Genomic DNA, 20,838 nt, shown 5'->3' on the forward strand with positions numbered 1-20,838 from the left:
AAAAGGTTTTTCCTTTTTCGATTATTGCTTTTGTAGTCTTGTTTGAGATTCGTGTCTACACATCTTTGATGCATTCCTGAAGTTTATTTTTAATGAATATTGCTGTTTAATTTTATTTATTTTTAAAAAACACTTGAGTAGAAAGGAAACGAAGTCAATACTCAAACCAACTGGCCTAATAAAACAACTTTTATATATATGTATATATTTTTTTTTGAAAACTGAAGTAAAATTACGAAGATGATCCTCTGGATCCTAATATCATACAAAACAACTTTTATTTATATATGTTTGATATGTACGCATATATATGTTTGACGTACATATATATATATATGTATGGGTTATGGATGGAGTTCAAAAGCAAAGCTTTTGAAAGAGGAAATCAAATTTACAGGACAGTAGTCTTAAACCAAAATGTCGGTCTCTTTACTCTCCACTGCTTTTACACTGGAAGTGTAAGTATATCCACGTGCACAGGACCAAAAATACGCAAAATTCAGCACCCCAAGCGCAGCTATAAGGATGAAGAAATAGTCCAGTCTGCCGGCATTGATATCATTGTCCAACCAGTTGGGCTCCCCATGCTTCCCTGTAACACTGTACACAATGCTCACCATCAAGGTGCTCAAATAAGTAGCCCCAGCAATGCAAAGATAGATCAGAGAATTCCCAATGCTCCTCATCTTCTCAGGAAACTCCTTGTTGTACAATTCAATGTGCCCAACAAAGCCAAACAACTCAACCATGCCAAGCAACATTAGCTGTGGAAATAGCCAAAACACTGACATGGGAGCAACGCCATCTGCTGAAGCTTGTGACAACGCAGAAGCTCTTCTCTGTTGCTCAACAAGTCCAGCGACCACCGCGAACAGAATCGAGAGCAAATACCCAAGTCCTATTCTTTGGAGAGTTGTGATGCCGTTTTCATGCTTGGTGATCTTTCTGAGGGCTGGTTGAAGGACACGGTTGTACAATGGGATGCACAGGCATAATGTGATCAATGACATGACTTTGATTGACCCAGCAGGCATTTCAAAATTGGGTCCAATGTGCCTGTCCATTTTGAGGGCTTGTGACACTACAAATGTTCCTTCTTGTGAAGAGGTCATGAAGCAGATGCAACCAGAAGCCCATATTGGGAGGATTTTCATGAAGCATATAACTTCTTCAACCTGTTGGATGCTGCACAGCCTCCATGGATTTGCACAAGACCCATCATCTTTTAGGTCATCGTCCACTACTAAAGCTGCTTTCTTCAAGGAGCTGAGCCACCAAAGTAGTGCCAAATGAGAATTAGTAAAAGAACAAGCAAGCAATGTAAGACAAAATGAACCCATCAAGCTCTACCTGAATTTTGTAGTGAGAGAGTGCTTGGAGAGCACCACATTTCCATCCGATGAAACATCCAAGAAAACCCCACATACCCTTTCGTCGTTGTGAAGCTTAAGATGGCGCTTCGTGTAGGCAGCAACAAGAACTTGTGCAAAGCTGATAAATGTTGTTCCTTCTGGCTTCACATGGTGGTAAATTTTGGAGCCAGCCAAAAACAGGGGAATTACAGATGACATGAGGAGGGTGGGGATCCCAAAACCCAAGGCCCAGCTAACAGAGTCTTGAATGTAGACCACTAGGGTTTGGTTGATCAACATTATCACTGTGGATGAAGCATAGTACCAATTCAAAAAGCTTTGGACTGATTTTCTTCCTTCCACAGTGGTTGAGTCAAATTGGTCAACGCTAAAGGGAATGCTGCAGGGCGCTATTCCACCTGTGCCTATGGCTAGCAAAGATAGCCCAGCAAGCAAGAAACCTAGTTGGGTTTTTGTGTTGGAGACACATTGTACAAGATGTTTTTGACCATCAAGGATGCAAGGTGGCGGTCTTAATTGTGGCACAAAGGCTGACATAGTTATTGTTACCATCCCCTAATACACATGATATATCATAATTAGGACCCAATTAAGCTAATTAATCATGATTAATTAATGTGAGATATAGGGATGGCAATTTTCCCTACGGCCGGTAAGGGTCTTCGTGGGGGTTCGATCCTAATGGGTCGGGTATGAAGAACAAAAAAGGGGTATGGGGAATTTTTTGTATAGTGTTCGGGGAGGGGCGGGGATGGTATTTTAATCCCCAACCCGAACCCTTCCCTTTTAGAATATATATATATATATATATATCGTAGTATATATAAATATGCTATTAAAGTGATTGTACCAACTAAGTTTTATATTTTTATATTATTATATTATATACTTAATATAATTTATACAAATCTTAAGCCACACTACTTATTTATTTAGTTAACTTCCAATACACATATAAACATTCTTATAAGTATATATATTATATATATTCATTATCTTGCCTTAGTACTTTTTTTTTTTCTTTAGCAAAATAGTTATATATATATTGGTTTTTTCTTTTGTAATGGGGCGGGTTGGGGAACCCATTCCCTAATGAAGGAGGGGATGGGGAATCCCTAATATGAATATTGCGGGTATGAAAACAGGAATAGGAATGAAAATGGCATACCCACCCTCAATTCGACCCATTGCCATCCCTAGTGAGATAGATGTTGATTAATTGTTTACCAGAAGACTTGCAAGGGAAGCCAGAGCAATGGTGAGAAATTTGCCAAGATAGATATCAGCAACTGAGGCACCAACGACTGTCAATAAACAGTAGACGCCTGTCCAAATGTTGAGAATATTGGCAGCAGAAACCTGATCCATGTGATACTCCCTCACCAAATACACCATAAAATTTGTTTGCAACCCATATGTTGCCATCTTTATAATTGATTCATTACCTGGCAAAAAAAAAAAAAAAAAATTTGTCTCAATTTATAAAAATTTTCAATTTTCTTGAATTCCAAGCACATATATAATATTTTATCACTTATATGAAGAAAAATGAGGTTTCACCCCAAAACCAATTGGTAATGGAAGGAGTGACCCAACTCCTTATAAATTCTTGCAAGGTTTTCCTCCTTCCCAAATCGCTCATATTATAATTTATATGAAAGTATATAGCATCATACATAATATATCAATAAGTACCTAAGATGTAAGGTACGGCCTTCCATCCATTCCTTCTTCTTTGGACTGTGATTGCATCCTTTTGTTGCAACAATGGCTCGGAGGATGGAGACTCATGGGAAGGCATTGATTTGCGTTTGCTGAAGCAGGAGGACAAGAAAGAGCTGCTTTAACCCCCTGCCATTTTTCTCTCTGTCATGTTTGGACTTTGATAGAGTTCTCTTTCATATTTATATATCCACTTCTTCATGATTCATTCAACCAACTCTCTCTCTCTCTCAAAAAAAAAAAAAAAAAAAAAAAAAAAAAAATCTCCCCTCAACAAAATTCCCATTTTTGTCCAAAGTGATGGATTGAGCATAGATATGCCATGTTTCAGTGTATCAAACAATTGTACTATCAAATCCAACTGATCGAATTTATACTATTTATGTTTTAAAGCATTCAAAATTTACCAAGTTTGTTTCGAAGATACTTAGCCCAAATATTAGCAATAACATTAGTCAACCTCTATTATTAATTGTAGTATCGGCCTGGATTTCTTGCGAGATTTTTTTCTTTTCTATATATGTAAATAGCATCCAAATAAATTTCAAATTGTAGATATTTGATCCCCACTTCCTTTTCTTTTCTATACTAGTTTATTTTTCATTTCATATTTGATCCCCACTTCCTTTTTGGCAGACCCTGTAATGGGGGATGATTCTATTTGAATTCAAGTAAGCCGCTGAGATCAAATAGCATTTGATCTAATGAAGTTCTTATTCTTCTAGTGCTGTTTCAAAATATTGAAAGTCGTTCTGTATTCAATTTTCCATTTCTCTATTGGATAAAAAAGAAAAAAAAAAGGTGGTTGATGGACAAATTTTAGATTAGTTTATCAAGGTAGTGTGACTTGCCCTTTAATCCGATTTAATCCCTCTTCTCATATATTAAAGTAGTTGGAATATCGTTTCGTCAATACATAAATAAAGTAGTTGGAAATTGCACTTAGTTTTGCACGAAAATTCAATTTGGTAACCAAGAAAATTTTTTTGCCCAAATTATTCACTGTGTTTCCCAAAGTTCAGAATTTATAGACATTTCGTTAAGTGCAATTTTTATTTTTTATTTTTTACGAAGCACGTGCAATCTTGGATTGGATGTTATTGAAGCCTGAATCAATTGAGTGAGAATCGTATTGTGACTTCGGATGACAAGAAGACGTAATCAAGGTAAGATAGCACCATTTGTGACTATTGTCAGTTTGGTCACTAAGAAATTGGTCAACACTGACCTTCTTTTTCTAGTAATATATATACTTTTGAAATATATTAAAATCTTATCAAAAATCTTGTTAAATGCTTATCAACTTACATGTGTCATATTTGAAATATTGTCTCCAAATAGTATTTTAATTTATTTAAATAATACATAGTAGTGGAATGTATGAGTGTTGTACTATAGTTTTAAAAAATTTAAAAAAAAAATGAAGGGGCCTAAAATATAGCCTTGCATAGTTGGAGATGAAAAAAATTAGCTCTACACTATTCTTCTAAGAAAAATAATATTTTGGAGGGCTAAATTATAGCCCGATGCTCCATTTAGCCCTCATGACTACAGATGGCCTAACAAAGGAAGTCACTAACTGTTTTTTTTTTTTTTTTTTAATAACAAATATTTAAAGACGGTCACTAAATAGAATTTGTGACAAGCTTCTAGTGACGACCCATTGACCACCAATATTTGGACACTAATTTCATTCAGTGACCATAATCGGTATTTTTTGTAACCAATTTGTTGGCCACTAAAAACTGTTTTTATTGTTGTGTTCCTATAAAATGTGTTTTTGGTTCCCTAGGAAGAATTCTTTAGAGTTTATTATTCTCTTTAAAATGCATTTAAGCTTATCACATTGTTACTAGATAAACAAGTTAAGTAAATCAGAAATACAAAAGTGGTTATTGCAACCAAAAAAAGAAAAAACGCTTGGGGTCACTCTCTCGCTAAGCGAGGAGAGCCGCACGTCATATCTAAGGTTCCCCCTCAAGGCCAGCCATCGCCATCACATGTCCAGCCGCCGTCACTCCCCCTTTGTCTGTGATAGGTGTTGTCGTCGTCTCACCTTCTCGCCTTACGTCTCGCCACGAACGACTAGTTTTGTCTCTCCCTTCTTCACTCGAGCTAATCGTAGTTGCTCATCGACTGGTCCATTGGGATTTTATTGGGTTTGGTCTGGTATCGATCGCGAGCATGGTCGGAATTAGGGCTTTCTGCCCTTGTGTCTCCGTCGCGCCATCCACATGCTGGTTTCAGTGTCTGTGATTCTAGGTCTCTGTCAGTGTTTTCCTAAGCGTGCTAGTGTTGAGGAGATTCCTTGGATTTTTGCTTTCCTATCTCTGTCCTTCTCCTTCACATGTTGTGGTTTTTTTGTTCGGCTTGGCTCGGTGGTTAGATAGGAAATTCTCTCTGTTATGTCTGTGTTAAGCTAGAACGTGCAGGGGCTTGACAACCGCCGTACGTTCAATGATCTCAGAAACCTATTACTGGACGAAACACCAGATATTGTTTTCCTTACTGAGACTCGTATGACTGCTATCCAGATGAGAGGCTTGGTCCGAAGACTTGGTGTGGGTCGAGTCCTCTGTATTACCAGTGAAGGGCTCTCTAGTGGTCTCTGTATTCTTTAGAAGACTGGTTTAAAGGTTGTGTTGCTCTCATCCTTCTTTGGGACATATTGATGCTCGGGTTACCTTTCCTAATTCCTTTGTTACTTGAATTATTGGGTTCTATGGTAATCCTGACCCTACTCGACTTCATTCTTGGGAGCTTCTTCGCCATTTGAGTCAGGTGGATATTGGCCATGGATGTGTTGCAGTGACTTCAATGAGATTTTGTCTGTGGACGAAAAAATTGGCCCTCATCTTCGCTCTATCGGTCAAATTGAAGATTTTCAACGGGTAATGGACAACTGTAATCTGTAATCATTTGGTTTTGTGGGTCATCCTTTTACCTGGACAAACAACCGCAAAGATGACGCCAGTGTTCAAGTGCGATTAGATAGAGGCTTTGGTAATTTAGCCTTGCTTCACCAGTGGGGCAATTTCATCATCTTCACCAGTGGGGCAATTTCATCATCTACCATCTTTCGACATATTCTTCTGATCTTCACCCAATTTTTCTCCTCCCTGACTCATAGCCTAGTGTTGATGTTTGGCATCGTCGGAGTACATGTCGTTTCCAATTTGAGGAACAATAGACAACTGGCGAAGACTGTGAAAGAATAATTTAAGAAGGGTGGCATTGTCAGGAATCTCCTACGACTAATCTTGCTATCTGTGCTAAGCACCTCTTGAAGTGGAAAGTCAAAAATTCAGTCATGTGAATTCCAAAATTCAGTCTTCGCTTACCTCTTGGCTTCCTTTCAAACTATTGCCCCCTCAGAAGTCATTCTCCAGAGCAAGAATTTACAAATGAGCTCGACAGGTTACTGGAACTCAATGAACTATATTAGCGCCAATGTTCTAGTGTCAATTGGCTGCAAGATGGTGATCGTAACACTTCCTATTTTCACAAGATTGCTAATCACAGAGCCAAAATTAATTTTATGGTACATATTTTTTAGGGAGATTCACTATTATACCCAATATAGGAGCCCAAATTATTTAAAAAAAACTATATGAAATGGACTTTAGAAACACACCCAAAACCTATTTACAACATAACAAAAAGGCTTTTAACTTCTTTTAAATTACAGATCTGCCATTGATTTCTTAAAACAAACCAAACCTAAAAACCTCATAAAAAAACCCAAAACATTCAATAGGGCATCAAAGTAATTTAATAATTAAAATTAAATTTAATATGGTCAGTTGTCATTTTTTGAGTTTGTTTATAGAAATTAAATAGTGTAGGGTTTATTTATAGTTTTAATGCTAAGAATAGGTATATGACTAAATATCTCTTTTTATGCTAATTGTTGACGCACTGTCTAACCTCACTTGGGTGGGCCTTTGATGGGCTGCCACGTCGGCAGGCCCAAGGATAGAAGTCGGTGGCTGTTCTCCTACAAAAAGGACTCTCCTATTGCTGAAGGGGGACCCAAAATAGACTGGGAGCCAAGAGAAGAGAGTGCTTTAGGCAACTTTTTCTCCTGTCCTCCAGATCTCTCTCCTCTCTCATTTGTAAGGGCTCTAGCCTATCCCAGTGTAATCTCTACATATATATACACATACTACAATCAGTGGATGTAGCCCGATTTTATGGGTGAACCACTCAATCTCTTCATTCTACTTGTATGATTGCGATACTACGGTTGTCTCAAAATTACAGGTTCAACATTTGGAGCCGTCTGTGAAAAACGCAGCAAAGATCCATGTTGTTCTCACCATTTTGTTACTGATCGTGAAACACCTTGAGCAACCAAGAGGTCCACCAGAAAGTCTGTTCTGATTGGAGGCAGCCCCTCATCTCTTGGTCTAAACAAGGCCTACGACGCATGAAGAATGCCTTTCTCTGTCACGACACACCCAACCTGTTGCTCCAGCCAAGCAACTATGAAGACACCCATGTGTCTCCTTTGTCAAAACTTTTCAAGATAGGTCCCACCGAACCACAACCTGTTGCTAGACTTGGGGGCTTCTCTTCATATACAAACACACACACAGTCGGCAACCTCATCTATTTGTCTAGGCATGATTAGTACCATGTGCCTTCCACCTCCTCAATTCCATGCTCTTTTGTGCTGGGTCTGAGACCATTCGAAGATAAGAAATCTCCTCTCATTTGGTGATTTTACAATAAAATAATATCTAAATATAAATATCTAAACATAAATATCTAGGTATAATATCTCAACTTAATATCTGTGATGGGTTATAGCATAATATCTTATGATATTATATTGTTATTATGTGTCGATACATGAACCAAATTATGACCACCTTGCATGGCAGACCGACCACTTTGCATGGTTGCCCGCCACCTTGCATGGCAGACCCGACCACCAACCACTTTGCATGGCCAACCCGACTGCCAAGCGCAGCGACAAAATGGGATCGTTTCCACCGACCACCCAACTTCGCCTCTGTCACTCCTCAATTCCGACCAGACCTCACCATTGTCGCCAACCTCGTCTCATTGTTGCCCACCAGACCTTACCACCGTCACCTACCAGGTCCCATAGCTGCCGACCAGATCTCGTGGCTTCCGTCGGCCCGATCTCATCTTTATCGAGCAGATCTTACTGCTGCTGCTGACCAGGTCCCGTCCCCGCCGACCAGACCCACTTAACCTTGGGACACGGGGCAGCTAAGTTTGGTGCACCCATGCCTCTTCTCTCTAAAAAAAAAAAAACTAAGAAACTCTCCCCCTACTCAGACAGATGGGCAACACGTGAAAGGAGAACGGAAAAACAGCTCGGCTCGGCACTTGCCTGCCTTTCTCTCATGGGGTACCCCATCTCTCTTGCCTAGAAATCAGCTAGTAGCGCCACCTTGCCCTACCACCGACGCAAGCCCAAATGGGCTCTATATCTTGATGCTGCCAAGACATGTGCACTTTGCTCCTATCTCAGCCAGAGATCGAATAAAGAGATAAGAGATCTCTTCTCCCATTTTACATTAAAATCATGTTAATCTCTAAAAATATTAAAAAATAATAATGGTATTAAAATATGCATATATGTGTATATGCTTGGAAATTAACATATACACTGCCCCAATGCTCGGCTAAGCACAAACATTCTCCAGAGTGCTACTACATTGCCGAACAACTAAGTCCACAAAGGGTACCTCGCCAACAAAAGATATTTGCCCATGAAATGGGTTCTCCACTATCACTATCACAGGTTCAAAACACCGTCGAGATCGAGACGGCTCAAACGACATCAAGACCGAGACGGCTCGAACTACATCGAGACCGAGATGGCTCAAGCAGCACCCTCTCCACCTTGCACCACCATAGTCAAGGCGAGATAAGGAAAATATTATCTCCTTATATGTGCTCGGCTCGGCCATACTATCTCCAATATATCTCTCCATGCTTAAAGAGGGAAAATTATATCTTCATATATGTGCTCGGCTCGGCCTTATTTTATCTTCACATATGTGTTCGGCTCGGCCTTATTATCTCCATATGTGTGCTCGGCTCGGCACCTTCTCCACCTTGTACCACCCTTTTGTAGGTAAATTGCAATTTATTATCTCCATGTGTGCTCGGCTCGGCCAAACATTGGTCTTATTTGAAAGTTCCCAGCCAAGAAGCTATTCTGGACTGTGAACTTGGGGGCTTCTGTTGACGCACTGTCTAACCTCACTTGGGTGGGCCTTTAATGGGCTGCACGTCGGCAGGCCCAAGGATAGAAGTCGGTGGCTGTTCTCCTACCAAAGGGACTCTCCTCTTGCTGAGAGAATAGAATGCTTTCGGCAACTCTTTCTCATTTCCTCCAGATCTATCTCCTCTCTCATTTGTAAAGGCTCTAGCCTATCCCAATGTAATCTCTACATATGCATACAAATACTACAATCAGTGGATGTAGCCCGATTTTATGGGTGAACCACTCAATCTCTTCGTTCTACCTGTATGATTGCGATATTACGGCTGTCCCAAAATTACAGGTTCAACACTAATAATGTATTGCAGAGTGATCCCGCGAAGATTGGTGTTGTATTTCACGACTACTATTATCATCTCTCTTCTTCTACAGGCACAACTATGAGTAATGAAATTATAAGGCTCTCTCTACCTGAGTTCCTCAACTGACTCAATGGTATCTATCTCTACTCTTCACTCGGGAGGAAGTGGAAATTGCCATCAAATCTATGGGGCCCACTAAAGCTCTTGGTTGTGATGGGTGTAGACAAAGAAATTTTGGTGCAATAAATTCCATTGGACAAGAAAATAATGAGGGTTCGCTGGATTAAATCGTGGGCCCCGTAATTCGCCCATGTGGCGTGTGACTCATCAAAATCGGATTAGTTGTCAAAAATGACACATGGCGACATCCGACGGAGTGCATCAAACGGTTCAAGATGAAGACAAAATTAAAGGAAAGAATCTTCTGTGATTGACTTTGATTTAAATCAAATATTAATTAGGTCAATCAATTGAAGAAAATCTGGTTAAATCGCCAGATTATGGGAATTGATTTAAATCAAATCAAAATCCCACAAAACAAGGTTTTAAATAGGGAAAGTTATTTAGGTCAAGCATCCTACAAAAGCCTATAAATAGGAGGCCTCAAGACGAAAGGAGAGAGAAAAAACCTAGCACTCAGAAGAAACAGAAAACTCTCTGCATTCTTCACCCTACTTTGGAAGAGCCACCAAGCACAACAAACACGTGCCGGTTCCTTCACCATAGAAAACTCCCAAACACTAAACAAGCTTCATGCTACCCGTTTGATCAAGATCAAGTCTCTACGACCCTTGTATCAAACACAAATTTTCTTTAAACACTTTGGAGATCGAATCAGAGGATTCAATACAGAGATTGTAACCCTAAATTTCATTAATACAATATTATTTTGTACACGTGTTCTTGTCTCATTTGTCGCAGGAAATTCGTGTTTACAATGGGATGCCGGCTTTATTCTATCAGCGTTACTGGAGTATTATTGGCTCGGATATCTGTCAGCTTTGTTGATAGGTTCTTAATGGGAGTGGTGGGGTAGCTGATTTCAACCATACATTGATCACCCTAATACCGAAAGTTCCGTCTCCCTCCCGGGTAACTGAATTTCATCCCATTAGTCTCTATAATATTTTGTATAAAATTATTTCCAAAGTTCTTGCCAATAGGTTGAAAAAAGCAATGTCAGATGTCATATCAGAATATCAAAGTGCATTCATCCCTCACCGTATGATCTTGGATAATATTCTTGTGGCTTTTGAAATGATTCATCGTCTGAAATGCAGAGGTAAATCAGGAAAAAGAAAGGCTATACTAAAGCTCGATATGGCCAAGGCCCAAGAATTGAAATATCGGCCGATACACCGATACATCGGTATTTTCAACTGTCGACATCGATACTGGGGGAGTAAGGCCATATCTTCCCATGTATCGACGATATATCCCCGATAAGTGCGATATCCCCGATATTTTGCTGATATCCCAGATAATCCAGATACCCATAACAGAACCCAAAAAAAAAAATCAGAAGTTTTGAAGCAAATTGAAGCAAATTGAAACCTCAAAAATAGCTGATCCTTGCTCAGAACCCTATAATTTATTAATATGAAGAATCTATGCACAATCCACTGCTCACATACCTCCAATCCATCTAAAGAGGACATGGCAATCAGTTTTGGATCTATGAGCATAGGAACTAGACCTAGTACTAACTCAAATGAATCTTATGATGCCTATGGTTATGTCATGTTTGATTATAGTGGAACTAGTTATGGAGCTCAAGATGGTGAAACAGATTATGGACCTACTAGTTGGGTTAATCCTAACTATCCCATACATGGAAGGACAGTAAGGAGCTCAAGAGAGACCTATGTGCACCATGTTCAAACATGGCTTACAAACTGCTCGGGTTACATGACTTGGTATGACTATTGTATGAATTCATATGGTTGTTCCTCATTGTTTGAACCTCATAGGAGTTCTTCATTTATGTAGATGGACACTTATCTAAATTGTAATCCAATGTTTAAACAAACTATGGATTTATGCATGGTTTATTCATTCTAATCAACATTTTATTTTCAAACTTTTCATTAACGTGCATTACATACCACTTATATTTCATCATATGTATATCTTATTATTAGTAAAGTTTGAGTTTTATTTGTTCAATACATTCATTGATAATGTACATAACATCTATGAAAGTTTTACACCAAAATTATGTGTTTCAATGCCTATATCTATCATTTTTGTTGATTTTTTTCCTGATACCTAAAACGATAACGATATATCCCCCGAAATATCCTTAAATTGGAGGCCCGATATTATCTGCACGGTCAATGTTTTAATCCTTGCCAAGGCCTATGATCGGGTGGAATGGATATTTTTGGAACGGATGATGCGCACGATGGAACTCCTTGATCGCTTTATCCAGTTGATCATGGGTTGTATTACATATGTTTCTTACTCTTTATTGATACAAGGGTGTCTGCTAGGTCACCTTACTCCTACTCAAGGTCTACACCAAGGAGATCCCCTATCATCCTATTTATTCCTCTTAGTGGCTGAAGGCTTTTCACCATTACTTCAGAAAGCCGATTGGGATTCTCGAGTCTACGGGGTTTCTATTGCTCCTTTTGCACCTTCTCTTAATCACCTTTTTTTTCTTTTTTTCTTTTTTTTTTTTGCAAATGACAGTATCTTATTTTGTGATGTTGAAGTTACCCAAATAATGGAATTGAAGCGCCTTTTTAGTCTTTATGAAGCAGCCTCGAGGCAGTAGATAAATTTTGCCAAGTCTGCTATCTGTTTTAGCCCATCCACCAATAAGTCAATCCAAGCTCAACTCCATGCTCTTCTCGGGTTACTGGTCATTCCTTGCCATGAACGTTATTTGGGTCTTCCTACTATAGCCAGAAAAAATAAAAAACATATGTTCCAAGCTATCAAAGATCGTGTTTGGAAGAAGATTTCATGATGGAAAGGTAAACTTATTTCTAAAGTTGGGAAGAAGGTGCTTATTAAGGCGGTGTGTCAAGCGATGCCTACCTATTCTATGAGTGTCTTTGGTCTACCAACTGGCTTATGTTATGAATTGAGAGTATTTTTGCTCATTATTGGTGGTCTAAAAGAAGTGAAAAAGGTACTATGAGCAAGCACAAGACTGAAGAAGGTCTCGATTTTCGAGAACTTGTTTGTTTTAATCAAGCTTTGCTTGCCAAACAAGGGTAGCATCTACTGAAATGTCCCAATTCCCTCATTGCACGGATGCTTAAAGCTCGATATTTTCTATAGTCTGATTTTCTGCATGCTCAAGGGGGTTTGATACCTTTTTTTAAGTGGCAATCAATATTATGGGATTGTGAACTCCTCTCTCATGGTCTTCGATGGTGTATCGGTGATAGCCGACTTGTGAACATCTACACCAATCCGCGGGTATCTCACCATCTTACATTTACTCTTCAATCTTCTCCTTGTCTCCCTATGGATTCTAGAGTTAGTGCTCTTATTACTGCTAGTGGTAATTGAAATGTTTCTGAGATCTACCATTTATTCACCTTTCTTGAAGCTAAACTTTTCCAATCTATTCCTCTGAGTTGCTATACTAGTGATCGCCGTATTTGGCATTTTACTCATAATGGTCGATACACAGTTAAGAGTGGATATTAGACTGCATTGGAATTTTAAGCTCAGATGGCCTCTTTATCTGTGTCCGGGTCTTCTTCTTCCTCTTCTCAGCAACTATGGAAGCATCTATGAAAGCTTAAAGTTCCACCGAAGATGCAACATTTCCTCTGGCGTCTCGCCCACAACGCTCTCCCTACCCGTGAGGTGCTTATTCGGCAAAAAATAGTCCAAGATACCACTTGCTTTCGTTGTATGGGTCTAACTGAAACTGCAATGCATGCTCTTCACGATTACGCGGTTAGTTCTTCTATTTTGCTCCTAATGGGTTGGGCTCAACTTCTCGCAACTTTACCCTGTCATGATGCTGCAATCTAGCTATTGGCTGCATGGGATATTCTGCCTAGCTCACAACACTCTTTGTTTACTATTACTTTGTGGTTCTTGTGCAATGCCTGAAATGCAGCTTTGTTTGGTTCTCCTGTCTTGCCCCCTAATCAAATAGTTTTTAGTGCAAAGAACTATGATGTTGAGTATCATAAGGTTTTATCACTCCATCATAATTCCTGATAAAAAGTGGCAGTCTCCCCCTCTTGGTTACTTTAAACTCAACATTGATGGTTCACTTAGCTTGAGTTCTAGTTTACATGGGGTTAGTGTAGCGGTTAGAGATTACTATGGTCGTCTTTGTGGGGCGGTAGCGATGCGTGCTCCTAGCTCACCTACTGAGTTGTATGCTCTCAAAATTGGTATTTTCTTTGTGGTGGATGCTTCTCTAACACCTCTCATTATTGAGTCTGACTCTTCGACCGCCATCCATTTGATCCTTCAGGAAGATCCCTGTTATGCAGCAAAAAGGGGCTCTTGTCAAAGATATTCGCTGGATCCTTGCCTTGCTCCCCTCCTACTCAGCCCGCCTTATTCCCCGCACAGCTAATGGAGTGGTGGATCGTCTTGCATGCTTCAGTCTTGGTCAAGAGGCCTTAGCTTTTTGGTTTTATGACCCACCTCTTTGGTTACAAGATTGCCTAAATGAGAACTCTCCTGAATATATTGTTGCTTGACTCTCTTGTAGTCTTGATATGTATGGTACTCCTTTCTCTTCAGGAATTTTTTCCCATTGGGTTTTCCTCAGAGAGGTTTTAACGAGGCCACTCTATACATGTTTTATCCTTGTAATGCTCTGATTTTCTAATAAAATCCATCATCTTCTTTAAATAAATAAATAAAAAATTAATAAAAAAAAATACAACAGAACTCTACTGAAGCAAGTCATATGTCCAATACCTCAAACTTGCCTCATCGTTTACTTTCGAGCACCTTATTCTATCTCATATACAACAAATTGTATCAGAGCAACATTCGTTCATAACTGAGCGTTGAGATCCACTCTAGAAGACATCATCATGAGTTACTTTACTTTCATAACTGGCCCTTCTTTTTTTTTTTTTAAAGAGTATAATTTTTAAAATTAAAAAAAAATAAGACCCAAGTTGTAGTCTTTAATTACCAAAAGCTGAAGACTAACAGGGCCCAATTTTAATGCTACACTTACCACATTTTTATCCCATATTTCTATACCACATGATGTGGTATGTCCATATTATATGCCACATCAATTAAATCAATGAAGTGTATTTTAATTAAGACAATTAGAAAAACAAATACTTGAATAAATCATAAAATAAAATAAAATATTAAATAATTTTAATTGATGTGGTTGTCCACCTCAGCTGCCACATAAGATGGTATAGGAATGTGATATATAAATGTTGTAAGAGTAGCATTATTTTTTAGCAAAATCAATCAATTTCGTACCATGATTAAATTTGATGATTTAATTAAAATAAATTTTTTCAAATAACAAAAATAAATTTTCAATAATTAGACCTCAAAGTGTACGTACAATATAAAAGCATCTCCAACCGATATGCTCCAATCGAATTGTTAAAGCTGATGTGGAATGAAAGCTAGAGGTTTAGCCGTTAGTTTTGACATCCCAAAAGCAAGATGTCAAATGAATAGTTTATTATTTTTTTAAAGACAGTTGGTTGTTACTTTCATTTGTTTTTTTTCTTTTTTCTTTTTTTTCTTCTTTATCTTAAATGATTTGACTGTTACAATAATTATTTATTTGACATATCGGGTGGAGTGTAAAACTGTGTAGATTTCAAATTGCCACATTAGCCATCAAATTTAAATTTGATGTTTGGTATTTGACATCTCCCTTGGAGATGCTCTAATCAATGTTGTCAACTTTTTTATTTGGAGAAATTTTTTTATGACAATAACAATTTTTTACTATAATAGTCATAGACTTAGCCAAGTTGGCTAGAACAGATGCGCTCCTCACTCTGCACCCGAATCCCCCTCCTCGTAGTTTAGATTAGATTAAAGTAGAATATCATCCCTATCAAAAAAAATAATTTTTAAGTGAAAAATTAATGGAAGGTGTTTTGTGAAAGCAATGTGAAACTCCAGATGATATTAGTGTAATTTCCGAAACTTAAATGGATTTTGTGAAAACACCAAAAGCATCAAGAGGTTATTTTACATGAGGAAGTGTTAGTTTAAAATAACCTACTCGAATCAAATCTACATGGATAAACTATTTTTCCGTTTTGGATTATTGTTTTTTCAATCTTGTTTGAGATTCGTGTATACACATCTTTGATGGATTCATGCAGTTTCTTTTTAATCAATATAATTGTTTGATTTTAAAAAAATTAAATTAAATGCAAAGGAAACGAACTCAATGCCGTGACCAACTTAAAAAACAATAATTTATTTATTTATTTATTTATTTATAAACTGAAATAAAATTAGAAAGAGGATGGGTTATGGATGAGTATATATATATATATATATATATATATATATATACAAATACAGAGCTTTTTGAAAGAGGAAACCAAATTTACTGGACAGAAGTCTAAACCAAAATGTCGGCCTCTATACTCTCAACTGCTCTTGCGCTGGAAGTGTAAGTATATCCACGGGCACATGACCAAAAATACACAAAATTCAACACCCCAAGTGCAGCTATTAGGAAGTAGAAATAGTCCAGTCTGCCGGCATTGATATCATTGTCTAGCCAGTTAGGCTCCCCATGCTTCCCTGTAACACTGTACACAATGCTCGCCACCACAGCGCTCAAATAAGTAGCCCCAGCCGTGCAAAGATAGATCAGAGAATTCCCTATGCTCCTCATCTTCTCAGGAAACTCCTTGTTGTACAATTCAATGTGCCCGACAATGCCAAACAACTCAACCATGCCAAGGAGCATAAGCTGTGGAAATAGCCAGAAAACTGATATGGGCGCAACGCCATCTTCTGAAGCTTGTGACAAAGCAGAAGCTCTCCTTTGCCTCTCAACGAGTCCCGCCACCACCATGAACAGAATCGAGAACAAATACCCAATTCCTATTCTTTGGAGAGGTGTGATGCCGTTTTCGTGTTTGGTGATCTTTCTGAGGGCTGGTTGGAGGACACGGTCGTAGAATGGGAGGCATATGCATAATGTGATCAATGACATCATTTTGACTGAGCCAGCAGGCATTTCGAAATTGGGTCCAATGTGCCTGTCCATTTTGAGGGCTTGTGACACTACAAATGTTCCTTCTTGCGCATAGGCCATCACGCAGATTCCACCAGAAGCCCATATTGGGAGGATTTTCATGAAGCATATCACCTCTTCAACCTGTTGCATGCTGCACAGCCTCCATGGATTTGAACAAGACCCATCATCTTTTAGGTCATTGTCCACCACTAAAGCTGCTTTCTTCAAGAAGCTGAGCTACCAAAGTAGTGCGAGAATTAGTAAATGAACAAGCAAACAATGGTGATTAAGCAATGTAAGGAAAATGAACCCATCAAGCTTTACCTGAATTTTGTAGTGAGAGAATGCTTGGAGAGCACCAAATTTCCATCCGACGAAACATACAAGAAAACCCCGCAAACCCTTTCGTCGTTGTGAAGCTTAAGATGGCGCTTCTTGTAGGCAGCAACAAGAACTTGTGTAAAGCTGCTAAATGTGGATCTTTTTGGCTTCACATGGTGGTAAATTTTGGAGCCAGCCAAAAACAAGGGAATTGAAGATGACATGAGGAGGGTGGGGATCCCAAATCCCCAGGCCCAGCTAATAGAGTCTTGAATGTAGATCACTAGAGTTTGGTTGATCAACAATACCACTGTGGACGAAGCATAGTACCAATTCAAAAAGCTACTGACATTTTTTCTTCCTTCCACAGTGGTTGAGTCAAACTGGTCAATGCCAAAGGGAATGCTGCAGGGCCTAATTCCACCTGTGCCTATGGCTAGCCAAGAAAGCCCGGCAAACAAGAAACCCAGTTGGGTTTTTGTGTTGGAGACACATTGCACAAGATGTTTTTGCCCATCAGGGACGCAAGGTGGAGGTCTTAATTGTGGCACAAGGGCTGTCAGAGTTATTGTTACCATCCCCTAATACACAAAATTAGGACCCAATTAAGCTAATTAATCATGATTAATTAATGTTAGACAAATGCTGATTAATTGTGTACCAGAAGACTTGCAAGGGAAGCTAGAGCAATGGTGAGAAATTTGCCAAGATAGATATCAGCAACTGAGGCACCAACGACTGTCAATAAACAGTAGCCGCATGTCCAAATGTTGAGAATATTGGCAGCAGAAACCTGATCCATGTGATACTCCCTCACCAAATACACCATAAAATTTGTTGTCAACCCATATGTTGCCATCTTCTCTATTGATTCATTACCTGCAAAAAATAAAAAGTCCCAATTCATAGATCTTTTCAATTTTCTTGAATTCCAAGCGCGCACACACACAGATATATATATATATATATCACATATATACCTAGGATGTAAGCCACCTTCCATCCAGGCTTTGAATCTAATAAGTCTACACAATCGTCTTTTTGTGGCAACAATGCCTCGGAGGATGAAGAAGAAGACTCATGATCAGAAGAAGGGTTTGATCTGCTTTTTCTGAAGCAGAAGGAGAAGCACGTTTCCCTCACCATCTTTCTCCCTCTGTAATGTAAGTTTGGAGTCTGGTCAAGCTCATATACAGGGGAGAAAGCCACTTTGGGAGCACAAGTTGGGAAGGGGGGGGCGGGGGGGCACGTGCCCCCCGTGCATCAGGGCATCCCTATATTTTCGTACTGAGTTGTCAAGCTCATATACAGGGAAGAAAGCCAAGTTGCTGACTCAGGCCAAGTATTAAAATAAAAAAACGTCGCCTAATTCAGACTTTATAATTTACATGAAAGTATATAGCATCATACATAATATATCAATACCTAAGATGTAACGTACGGCCTTCCATCCAGGCTTTCTTCTTTGGACTGTGCTTGCATCCTTTTGTTGCAACAATGGCTCGGAGGATGGAGACTCATGGGAAGGCATTGATTTGCGTTTGCTGAAGCAGGAGGACAAGAAAGAGCAGCTTTTATTTCCCCCCGCTATTTTTCTCTCTGTCATGTTTGGACTCTGATACAGTTGTGTCATATTTTATAAATACACTTCTTCATGATTCATTTAACCAACTCTCTCTCTCTCTCTCTCTCTCTCTCTCTCTCAAAAGTAAAATTAAATCCCCTCTACCAAATTCCCATTTATCCAAAGTGATGGATTCAGTGTATAATCAAACAATGAAAATATCAAATTCAACTGATCAAATTTATACTATTTTAGGTTTAAAGCATTCAAAATTTACCAAGTTTGTTTCGAAGATACTTATTCCAAAGGATAGTGCATACTTATCCTAAAGGATAGTGCTACTCTTATCACATTTTTTATACCATAATTGTATACCACCTTATGTAGCAGCTGATGTGGACATCAACATCATTTAAGGTGATTTGAATGATTTCTTTTTATTATTTTTAATTAACAAAAAATTAAAAAATAAAAACAAAAACAAAAACTACCGAGAAAATACCCTAGGGTTTGACGCTTGCCTCTCCACAGCCGCTCCAACTACACTCCACTCCCTCCATCTTCGGCACACAAACAACAATCCAGATTTCAATATATTGATACGAACCAAAAGAGATCTAAATAAGTAAATTGAGCTTAGACCCATAAAATTCATTTTAAATCACCTACAACCCTTTCCTTTAGTTTTCTATTTAAAATACCCAATTTTTTCAAATAATACCCGATGACTAGGATCCAACTAAGCAAGTTACCAAATATAACTTAGAATCTGATTTATTGTATTTTTAGGATTCCAAAACTACCCCTATTTATAAGTTAATGTGTTATGGGGGGTGTAACTAATGACACCTGTTCAATTTGGAAATATCTCCAAATAGTTGTAATGGATGTAGGAACTAATTTAGAAACTTATTTGAAATTAAATATTAAATTTCACATTAAAGTATTAGTAATCTTTTTTACAACTAGTAATCTATTTTTGAATTAATGGTGTTTTCCTTCTATGAATTACGACTAGTAATCTATTTAAAGTATTAATAATTTAAATTTAATATTAAATTTAGGAATTAATGTTGTTTTCTTTTTATGAATTATATGACCAGTATTCTTTTTTATTATAGTTTTATGAATAATAGTGTACATTCTATGTTGAAAAATAATTTGATAATCTATTTATTGTTTTATTTTTAAAACATTTTTTACATGAACCTATTATTTCTCCAAATATTGTACCCTTTTTTTTTCTTTATTACTTTTTTTATGAAAAATAATTTGATCATATTTTTATTTTTTGTTTTATGAAAACAATTTTTTTTTAAAATGAGCCTATTTGTTCTCTCAAAATAATGTACCTATTTTTCTCTCCAAATAATATAACTATTTTTTCTCTCAAAATAATGTACCTTTTTTTTTCTCTAATAATGTACCTAGTAAAATAATTTACCTAGTATAATGAACTTTTTTTTTTCTAATAATGTATACCTAATAAAACAATTTACCTAGTATAATGAACTTTTTTTTTCTTCTAAATAATGTACCTATTTTCTATAAATTATTGTGTACCTATTTTTAATTTATGAAAAATGAACGGAAATTTCAATTACAAAGTAATTGACCTATTTTTTAAAAAAAATTTGGGTAAATAATATACATATATTTTTATACGGATATATTTATATTTATATTTTTCATATGTACATTATTGGATATGTAATTTACATATTTTTTTTATTTGCAATTTTAAGGGGCCATATGTTAGAGGGAATGGCAAAGATGTAAAAACATAGGAATACTACGATCTTTTATATCCTACTGGCCATTTGAGTTTGAAATTGAATTTTACACATAAATTTATAGAATAATAGATATATGTCTAAGAAATAGAAATTGTAGAGACTTGTATTGGATAAGTCCGTCTAAATTTTATTAATTAATTGTTATGAACCAAAGTAAAGTGGACAACTCCTGGGAAGTCTCAAAGGGCTCCATTCAAAACAATGACCCTACCTTGAATTAAGAAAATTACTTTCTATTGTTTCCATCTGAATTCCTCAACTTCTCTAGTTCAGATCTTCTCTTCCCTCTATTCTAGATGTGAAAATCTCCTCCGA

General features: G+C 37.7%; 2 protein-coding genes across 2 annotated transcripts; both read right to left on the reverse strand.

Annotated features, from left to right (window-relative positions):
* LOC18790748 (protein NRT1/ PTR FAMILY 2.13) lies at positions 408-2,798 on the reverse strand. Its single transcript, XM_020556448.1, has 3 exons — positions 2,601-2,798; positions 1,351-1,928; positions 408-1,266 (listed from the first exon to the last, which is right to left on the reverse strand). The coding sequence occupies exons 1-3, from the start codon at positions 2,796-2,798 to the stop codon at positions 408-410; spliced, it is 1,635 nt and encodes a 544-aa protein (XP_020412037.1).
* LOC18793758 (protein NRT1/ PTR FAMILY 2.13) lies at positions 16,216-18,694 on the reverse strand. The gene is made up of 4 exons (XM_007226750.2): positions 18,589-18,694; positions 17,825-18,042; positions 17,167-17,744; positions 16,216-17,074 (listed from the first exon to the last, which is right to left on the reverse strand). Exons 1-4 carry the CDS (start codon positions 18,692-18,694, stop codon positions 16,216-16,218), a joined length of 1,761 nt encoding a protein of 586 aa, XP_007226812.2.

The sequence above is a fragment of the Prunus persica genome, chromosome G1 (assembly GCF_000346465.2).
Source record: "Prunus persica cultivar Lovell chromosome G1, Prunus_persica_NCBIv2, whole genome shotgun sequence".
NCBI lineage: Eukaryota > Viridiplantae > Streptophyta > Magnoliopsida > Rosales > Rosaceae > Prunus > Prunus persica.